The sequence below is a fragment of the Argentina silus genome (assembly GCF_951799395.1).
Source record: "Argentina silus genome assembly, chromosome: 10".
Lineage (NCBI taxonomy): Eukaryota > Metazoa > Chordata > Actinopteri > Argentiniformes > Argentinidae > Argentina > Argentina silus.
Genome location: NC_139664.1, coordinates 843,120 through 853,039, shown reverse-complemented (window position 1 = coordinate 853,039; position 9,920 = coordinate 843,120). Strand labels below are relative to the sequence as shown.

General features: G+C 51.7%; 2 protein-coding genes across 5 annotated transcripts in view; one reads left to right on the top strand and one right to left on the bottom strand.

Annotated features, from left to right (window-relative positions):
* Positions 1 to 4,569, top strand: part of kirrel3l (kirre like nephrin family adhesion molecule 3, like) — a gene marked incomplete at both ends in the record, with an annotated part of 10,571 nt that extends 6,002 nt beyond the window's left edge. The window contains 4 exons of the mRNA XM_083678534.1: positions 1,388 to 1,495; positions 2,438 to 2,547; positions 3,621 to 3,710; positions 4,072 to 4,569. Coding sequence (XP_083534660.1) covers positions 1,388 to 1,495; positions 2,438 to 2,547; positions 3,621 to 3,710; positions 4,072 to 4,569 — 806 coding nt within the window. The remainder of the gene's footprint in view (positions 1 to 1,387; positions 1,496 to 2,437; positions 2,548 to 3,620; positions 3,711 to 4,071) is intronic.
* A 2,895-nt stretch (positions 4,570 to 7,464) lies between these two features.
* The window catches only part of st14 (ST14 transmembrane serine protease matriptase), a 31,017-nt gene continuing 28,561 nt past the window's right edge, over positions 7,465 to 9,920 (bottom strand). For 3 of the 4 annotated variants that reach the window (XM_083678952.1, XM_083678954.1, XM_083678955.1), the window contains exons 18-20: positions 9,624 to 9,760; positions 9,102 to 9,406; positions 7,465 to 9,066 (exon numbers count right to left, since the gene is read on the bottom strand). In XM_083678952.1, coding sequence (XP_083535078.1) covers positions 9,245 to 9,406; positions 9,624 to 9,760 — 299 coding nt within the window. In that variant the 3' untranslated portion in view covers positions 7,465 to 9,066; positions 9,102 to 9,244. The remainder of the gene's footprint in view (positions 9,067 to 9,101; positions 9,407 to 9,623; positions 9,761 to 9,920) is intronic. The other variant, XM_083678953.1, reaches the window with a different exon arrangement.

Below are 9,920 nucleotides of genomic sequence, written 5' to 3'. Positions count from 1 at the left end.
GAGGAGAGGGGGGTGAGAGAGGGGAGAGGGGGGTGAGAGAGGGGAGAGGGGGGTGAGAGAGGGGAGGGGGGTGAGAGAGAGGAGAGGGGGGTGAGAGAGGGGAGAGGGGGTGAGAGAGGGGAGAGGGGGTTGAGAGAGGAGAGGGGGGTGAGAGAGAGGAGAGGGGGGTGAGAGAGGGGAGAGGGGGGTGAGAGAGGGGGGTGAGGGAGAGGAGAGGGGGGTGAGAGAGGGGAGAGGGGGGTGAGAGAGGGGAGAGGGGGGTGAGAGAGGGGAGGGGGGTGAGAGAGGGAGAGGGGGGTGAGAGAGGGGAGAGGGGGTGAGAGAGGGGAGAGGGGGTTGAGAGAGGAGAGGGGGGTGAGAGAGAGGAGAGGGGGTGAGAGAGGGGAGAGGGGGGTGAGAGAGGGGGGTGAGGGAGAGGAGAGGGGGGTGAGGGAGAGGAGAGGGGGGTGAGAGAGGGGAGAGGGGGGTGAGAGAGGGGAGGGGGGTGAGAGAGAGGAGAGGGGGGTGAGAGAGGGGAGAGGGGGGTGAGAGAGGGGAGAGGGGGGTGACAGAGAGGAGAGGGGGGTGAGGGAGAGGAGAGGGGGGTGAGGGAGAGGAGAGGGGGGTGAGAGAGAGGAGAGGGGGGTGAGAGAGGGGGGTGAGAGAGGGGAGAGGGGGTTGAGAGAGGAGAGGGGGGTGAGAGAGAGGAGAGGGGGGTGAGAGAGGGGAGAGGGGGGTGAGAGAGGGGGGTGAGGGAGAGGAGAGGGGGGTGAGAGAGGGGAGAGGGGGGTGAGAGAGGGGAGAGGGGGGTGAGAGAGGGGAGGGGGGTGAGAGAGAGGAGAGGGGGGTGAGAGAGGGGAGAGGGGGGTGAGAGAGGGGAGAGGGGGGTGACAGAGAGGAGAGGGGGGTGAGGGAGAGGAGAGGGGGTGAGAGAGAGGAGAGGGGGGTGAGGGAGAGGAGAGGGGGGTGAGAGAGAGGAGAGGGGGGGTGAGAGAGGGGGGTGAGGGAGAGGAGAGGGGGGTGAGAGAGAGGAGAGGGGGGTGAGAGAGGGGAGAGGGGGGTGAGAGAGGGGGGTGAGGGAGAGGAGAGGGGGGTGAGAGAGGGGAGGGGGGGGTGAGAGGAGTTAGGAGGGAAGTGAACGATGTTTGACTGGGTCTGGGTCTGGGTCTGGGTCTGGGTCTGGGTCTGGGTCTGGGTCTGGATCTGGGTCTGGATCTGGGTCTGGGTCTGGGTCTGGGTCTGGATCTGGGTCTGGGTCTGGGTCTGGGTCTGGATCTGGGTCTGGGTCTGGGTCTGGGTCTGGGTCTGGGTCTGGGTCTGTTTCTGTCACTCTCTGATCTGTAGAATACTGACACTGACTCTCTCTCTCTCCCCCCCCTCCTCTCTCTCTCTCCTCCCCCTCTCACAGAGGCCCTGCCCATGTTGATCATCGTGGGTGCGGCGGTGGGCGGGGGGTGTGTCCTGCTGATCTGCGTCATCACCCTGGTATCGCTGTGCTGCAGACACACTGGCAAAGGTGAGCTTAACGGTTAGTATGGACACACTAATACTACGGCCTCCAGGGGAGGCTGGCGGAGGTAGAAATCGGAGGACGGGCTCATTGTAACGCACGGAACGGAATGAGGAACGGTATCAAACGCTGCGTGTTTCATTCCATGAATTACAATGAGCCCGTCCTCTGATTTCTATCTCCACCAGCCTCCACTGACGTCCTCTCTCTCGTCCCCTTCTCTGAAGTGTGTACTTGTGCACTTCTCCCCCCCGTGGACTCATACAGGGGTGGATTGGTGTTTGAGAGGTGATGGAAACCCAATCCTACACCTTTGGATTCACGTTAAAAAAAATTCTACATCGATTCCACATGATTGAAATGTGTTTAATCAACACAATTTCATTACGTAAATCCAACAGCCTTTTTTTTTTTTTTTTCCAATGTATGCATTTGAATCCATTTCGGGAAGTGCACACGTACACACTGGAGGGGAGAACGGTGGAGAATCGGGACGTTTTAATACCTAGAATGTCGGTTGAGTAGGTTGTCGATGAAGTTTGATAAATTCCAAAACGTCCAAATAGTACTCTCTCCGAAGACGGGCTCTGGTCCAACTCTCAATTCAATTCAGTCATGTCAGGGGATGAATTGAAGTTGAATGAACGACTTTATTCAATTTTCGCTTTAACAGCATTCGACATTATGATACAAGACTCTGTGGACTTTTCGATTCGTTAATTACATTTCAATTGGCTCGCCTAGATTGACTGAATATAAATGGAATTGAGCCCAGCCCTTGGAGATAAAGCTAGACATATTCCAAGGAAAAGAGCATAGACAATCACACAGCATTTTAATGGAGCTACCCCAGGAATGGAATGCGGCATTCTCTGTGCCTTTTCAATGCAATATTACCACAGATTATAGAAGAGATAGATTATAGATGTTCCTGTTTCATCCCTCCAGGTAAAAAGTGCACGCGTCTCTCCAAGAGTGACATCAGAGTGCAGATCGTGCACAGCGACCACAATGCTACCCGCGGCAACGATGACGAGGAAGACGTCAAAGAGCCGATGGTAAACTCCTCCCCCTTTCATTTATTCATCCATTCTTCCCTCTTATCTTCCGTACTCTGTCCATCCATCCTACCATCCTCCGTCTCTCCGTCCTGTCCCAATCATTACATTCAGAAACATCCTTTTATGTTCTAGCTGTGATTGATTTCGGTAGCCTAATCTATTTTCCTGTTTTACCTTTTCATTTATCCATCCATCCATCCTTCTCTCTTTTATGTATCCATCCGTCCCCGGTCATTATGCTCAGAGACGCCCCTCGGTCTTTCTGTGACAGCTATCTGTCATCGGTGTTCATGTTAGGGGACAGGGTAGAGATAACAGTGTGATCTACGATGCATGTGATCTATGAGCATATAACTGTTTCTGTGATGTACCGCCCTGAGTCTCTCTGTCTGTCTGTCTCTGGTGTAGTATCCAGCCCTGAGTCTCTCTGGTGTAGTATCCAGCCCTGTGTCTGTCTGTCTGTCTCTGGTGTAGTATCCAGCCCTGTGTCTGTCTGTCTGTCTCTGGTGTAGTATCCAGCCCTGTGTCTGTCTGTCTGTCTCTGGTGTAGTATCCAGCCCTGTGTCTGTCTGTCTGTCTCTGGTGTAGTATCCAGCCCTGAGTCTCTCTGGTGTAGTTTACAGCCCTGAGTCTCTCTGGTGTAGTTTACAGCCCTGAGTCTCTCTGGTGTAGTTTACAGCCTTGTGTCTGTCTGTCTGTCTCTGGTGTAGTATCCAGCCCTGTGTCTGTCTGTCTGTCTCTGGTGTAGTATCCAGCCCTGTGTCTGTCTGTCTGTCTCTGGTGTAGTATCCAGCCCTGTGTCTCTCTGGTGTAGGTCACTATATCATATCTGCCATCTAGATGCATGCCTGGGATCAGAGGACAGACGATACTGTGATCTAGGATGCAGACAAGAGGGAGAACCAGCCGTTCTTTATGACGCGTAGACTAGAGTATAGGTGACCAGTACCGCGCGATGCTTCGGACGGATCTTTCATCTTTAGCCTCTTGTAGCATCTGGTTGTTTGTGTGTGTGAGGTTCCACCTTGACCGTGCGTTTGACGGTGTTGTTTTGCCTCCGCCCCCCTCAGGCTCCTAACAGCAGCGAGTCCCCGGGGACGTCTCGGACGGAACACAGCGACCTTCTGGAGGAGGAGGAGGACGAGAGGTCAGATATCAAGGTAAGAACCTTCTGGAAGAACAGCGGCGCATTAGAAGGAGTTGTGCATAGCGTGGACGGGGGGGGAGACTCCTCTCCTGGTTGTTAGTGTTCCTTTCCGTTATCTGGCATTTCAGTTTTTGTCTCATTATCTTTTTCACACAGCAAATACAGTGTTTACACAGAGGTCCAACTGAACTGAGATGTTAGGATGTTAAAAAACCACCGACAAATACATTTGAATTAACCCATGTATACATTGAAAACTGTACCAGTGGTCATACGGTCAACTCCTGTAGAATAAATAAAGTTGTATTGAATTGAATGTCATCACTTGGGCTTCGACAACGTTAACCCCTTGCTTCGCTCTGTCCCCCTCCCAGGACCCAACCAACGGCTACTACAACGTCCGTGCCCACGAAGACCGCAACGTCCGCCCCAGCGGTTTCTCCGAGTACATCCCCAACCCTCGCCCGGTCTACACCCCCTCTCAGCTGCCCTCCCCCAGCCCCCTCTACGGCCAGCACACGGCCAGCGGCCAGCCCCGCATCTACGACTTCTCGCACCGCTACGCCACCACCACCGGGGGGCGCTCCGCCTACGAGCAGCAGCAGGCCCAGCAGCAGGCGGCCACCCAACCTGCGGGCGTCTACCCCACTGACCCCCTCTGCTGCGGCTCCGCCTACCTGCCCGCCCCGTACGGACGCGCTTTCACCAGCTATGTTAAGCCCGCCTCCTACGAGAAGGTGGACGCCTACGACCAATCGGATCAGGCCAGCAAGGTGTCTAGCTCCTCCCGCTTCTCCTACGCCTCCTCGCAGGTGTCGTCCCAGCAGTCCGACTACGGGCGGCCATCACAGCGCATGCAGACTCACGTCTGATTGGTCGATGGAGCAGGGAGGGGGAGGAGCTACGGAGAGGGGAACCGTGGTCACCTGGCTGACTGGACTGACATGAGGAGAGACGTGTTTTTGATTGGTCCTTCTCCTGGACAGATGCTTTTTGATTGGTTCTTCTCCTGGACAGACATGTTTTGATTGGTTCTTGTCCTGGACAGAGATGTTCTGATTGGTCCTTCTCCTGGACATGTATGAAAGGGGTTGTGTGATCTAGGGGAAGGGATTGGTTAATTTATTCGTGTGTTGTTACTGGACATGGAAACTACAGTAATGGCCCCTCTGGAGTCCCTGGAGTAGCTGTGAGCCTCTCAAACTATAGTACCCATCATGCACCCTGTCAACAGTTCATGTGACCTCAGCTCTTCATTAGGACTGGTGTTTGATCAGTGATGAGAAGGTCAGAGGTCAAACTGGATATCACTACACAGGCTCATCTCATGACCCGGGGGAGGTCAAAACAATATGGAGGAGGAAACGTTGGATTCTAGAATCTTATATTTGTCTGAAGAGAACTTGCAGTTGCACTCTGAGAGAAAACGAAAATCATAAAAGTATTTTAAAAGATAAAAAAAAAGAGAAGAAAAGAGAAAAACAACACAACACACACACACACATACACACACACACACACACACACACACACACACACACACACACACACACATTGTTGTCATTTGGTGTTCGTTGGCATGCGAAAGGAATCCTAAGCACATTTGTGTCTCTATTCATCAACGGGAGGACAGGACAACAGGCTAACTAGCGGTAACAACACGCTCCTTAGCTCCGTAATCTGAGGAGGAATACCGCTGGCCCGAGCTGCGTTCCTCTCTGGTAACGAACTGAGCCTGATGACCTGTAAAAGGTTCCCAGGGAGAGAGGGGGGAAGAAAACAGGAGAAACTGAGGAATGAACAGAATGTGTTAACCTTTGTCGAAACGAGAGGAGGAGTGTTTTTTTATGTTCCACCATGTTGGACAAGACAAGGACATGACAGCCCAAAGATGATGGGTCACGCAGCTGTGTATGAGGGGGGGAGGGAGGGAGGGGGATGGGGGGTGAACAGCCCAGTCTCTCTCTGTCTGACGAACTGTGTTACGCTCGTTGTCGTCGAAGACCGTATCGTTAGGGAACAATCAGAAGATGCGTAAAACGGTGGTGATGTCGAACTTGGATAAGCTTGAGAGACGTGCCGTCGTCTCGTAGACGGGTTACTGAGACGTTGTGACCACAATTATTGTTATGATGATGATGATGATGATGATGATGATACACTCCAGTTGTTACGACACAATCAAGTAGCTTCAATAATGTTTACAGAGCCCCAGTACCACCCTGACGAGCTGACTCAGTAACTGTACAAATGGGCTGAGGGACGTCCCTTCTTTCTCTCTGTTGCATGCAGATGATGTGTCTAGTGAAAAAAAAAAAATGAATATCTTCGCCATTTCTTATCATGTCCATAATTTACTCGTTTGAGAGATGGCTGGCTTTTACCGCTGTAACGCACCCTTGGCCCCTCCCCGCTGTAGGTCGCATTACGGTTCTGGAACAACCAACCCGGGAACATTCCGGAACACGACCGGGGGGGGGGGTGGGGGGCGGGGGGGGGGTTCCGTTCTGGAACCCTGTACTGCCATTTGGTGGGTTTAATTAAAGAGCTGCGTTGCCGGGTCGGGTCCGACAGGGGAACAGAAACGTCACGAAGAAGTGAACCAAGTGAAGAAGAAGAAAAAAAAATTATATCATCGCTTGTCTTTATTTTTATATTTTATATAAGCCTTAACGTACAGCGTGTCAGCTGCTCTATTGTAAAGTATCTTTATATTATATATACATATAAATCTATATCTTGATTTTATTTGGGTCCACAAACTTTCTTCCTCTGCTTTACATTGTTCATCAATCCCTGAATGCAGAGAGTAACTATGCTTCTTTGGGAACACAACTAATTGCCATTTTGATTCGATTTTGTTTCTTTTTTTTTGTTTCTTGTTTTTAATAATGTATTAAGAATTTTATTTGCTAAACAATTGAGCTATTGTTGCTTGTAACTTTGTACACATATTTATATTTAAATAAAACCATTTCAGAATAAAAGCTGCGTGGTTTGAGTCGTGTACAATTAGCCGGCGCAGGGAGGGGGTTCAGTGTGTGTGTGTGTGTGTGTGTCAGCCAGGGAACAGTGACAAACAGAACAGCCTGTGTACCCAGGTTGATGAATACATAAATGAGCGCCTCTGTCTGTGTTGATTCTGCGGTTCTCCCTGAGGAACATCCACTCTAATGAAGACGGATGAGTCTAGACCCCCCCGCTGTCTGTGTGTACGCCTCACTCCGCCGCCACGCCCCCCTCCGCGGCGCCGGGATGTTGCCGTGACAAAGCCAGGTATTAGGTGATATTAGGAGTCTGTCCTGTCACAGCTGTCACATCCTGTAGCGACAGGTAGACAGGCGCATCACGGTGGGGAGGAGGGACACACACGACACAATACACTACACTACTATGACACACACACACACACACACACACACACAGCATCACTTCTGTGGAGGGATATGGACACAATACACTACTATGATACACACACACAGTCTTATTGACACACCACACACAACCCTTACACACACATACACAATGCAATACTCATATTCAAACACTATACTTGCGCACACACACACACACACACACACACACACACACACACACACACACACACACACACACACACACACACACACACACACACACACACACACACACACACACACACACAGAGAGAGAGAGAGAGAGAGAGAGAGAGAGAGAGAGAGAGAGAGACTCCTGTTTGGGATTATTGCTTCCCAGCCAGAGAGGACACAGACGGGACACAGTGGAGATTCAGATGAAGGATATTTATTGAGCATCTTTCATAAAAATCTTTTAAAAAATCATCACACACGTAACGCCAATAGTAGAAAAGGCATTCATCCGCAATCCAATACACACACAGTATCAATGCACATCATTTGTTAAAATATATACATCCATATTTAAAATTCTCGTCCCTCAACCTATAATCTGAAACATATACACCTAAAAATACATTTGCATATCATCCCTCTGCATTGCATCAATATGAAGGTCCATTGAAAAATACAAACAAAAACATCATAACTTTATCAACATTTACTTTAGTATTCACTTCAAAACGCAACATGTGGAAACACGATGAATGGAGAGGCTCTTTGGGTTGTCCAGCTGGAAGATCAGACATATGAAGGACAGACACAATGAATGGAGAGGCTCTTTGGGTGGGAAAGGAGACAACAAACTACCAATCAGACTGTTAGAGCACAACCAGCATCGTCTAATCAGAAGACTTTACGATCGGCTGGGAACTCTGTGTTGCGTTGCTCTGGCAACCTGCTAATGCCAATTGATTACCCTGATCTGTGATGCGTACGAGACTGAGGATCCCCGTTGCCCTTCGGCTCGGTGGGCTAATCAAGACCAGTTGGAGTACCCCAACTGGACCCAAACTCTCCATTTTAGCTTCAACGTACACAGAGCCTTGTTGGATCAGGCGGGTGTGGACAAAATGGCCGCCTGATTCCCAGAGATCTCACAGCTGAACAACACAGCACACTAAAAACCCCTGAGTGAGACAGGGGAGACATTCGAGATGCGACCTCCCTGGACAAACGCATCAACACCCCCCCCCCCCTCATCATAAATAGTTAAAAACAGTCTTCCACTTCTCATCATCAAGAAAAAAAAAGAAATGGAGAAAAAAAAGAGGGCAAAATATCTCGGGAGAAGAGTGTCTTCATGAACATCCATCTTTAATGATGGACGCTCTGAATATTCATAGGAGCGGGGAGACGTGAGATGATTGACAGAGAGACGCAGCAGAGAGAGAGTGGTGCTTCTCTGCCGTGGGGCCTTTAATAACCTCAGCTGCCACCGGACAGCCAGAAAAATCGTTTGAAAAGCACCCCGACGGTAATCCCTGCCCATTAGAGGTCAATCAAGTGTGGAACTGAACCCAAACAGGTCCCTAGTGTAGGTCTGGGGATGGAGGGGTGGAGGGAGGGAGGGAGGGAGGGAGGGATGGAGGGAGGAAGCGAGGGAGGGAGGGAGGGAGGGAGCGAGGGAGGGAGGGAGGGAGGGAGGAAGCGAGGGAGGGAGGGAGGGAAGGAGTGAGGGATGGAGTGAGGGAGGGATGGAGTGAGGGAGGGAGGGAAGGTTGGACAGAGGGAGAGATGGAGGGATGGGGGGAGGGAGGAGGTTGAGTAGGGAGTTGTTCTCAATCAGACTCAATGTTCCGTTTTGGCTGTGACGGTGGTCCCTACACACACACTCTCTCTCACACACACACACACAGCCTCATACCACACACACACTCCCTCATACCACACACACACACACACACTCCCTCATACCACACACACATACACCCACACACACTCCCTCATACCACACACACACACACACACACACTCCCTTACACCACACACACACTCCCTCACACCACACACACACACACACACACACTCCCTCACACCACACACACACACACACTCCCTCATACCACACACACACACACACACTCCCTCATACCACACACACACACACACTCCCTCATACCACACACACACACACAGTGTCCCTGCGTCATCACACCCCGGTGGTCTGTCTGATCCAGTCCCTGAGCTTGGTGACTCGTGAATAGACCCCAGGCTTGTTCCTGCGGGCGCAGCCCTCCCCCCAGCTGACGATGCCCGCCTGGAACCACTTCCCACTCTCCTCGAAGCACACCAGGGGGCCGCCCGAGTCTCCCTGTGGGGGGGCACAGGACAGGTCAGACAGGCCTCTGTGAGTGAGTGAGTGTGCGTACATATGGGTGTGTGTTTGTGAGTGTGTGTGTGTGTGTGTGTGTGTGCGTGCGTGTGTCTGTGTGTACATGCGTGTGTGCGTGTGTGTGCGTGCGTGCGTATATGCCCGTGTGTGTGTGCGTATGCGTATGCGTGTGTGTGTGTGTGTGTGTGTGTCTCACCTGACATGCGTCAACCCCTCCAGCCAGGAAGCCGCTGCAGAGCATCCTGGAGGTGACCTGTCCCTCTGTGACCACGTTACACACGGTGTCGTTGATGATCTTCACCTCTGCCTTCTGCAGCAGCCGCGCCACACGGCCTGGGGGGGGGGGGGACATGGGTTAACACTGAGGACCACTCCCAGTCCAACACCTAGCTCCTACATCCTACATCCTGCTTCCTACCACCTAGCCCCTACCTCCTAACTCCTACCACTTCGCTCCTGGTTAACACTGAGGACCACTCCTACATCAACACCT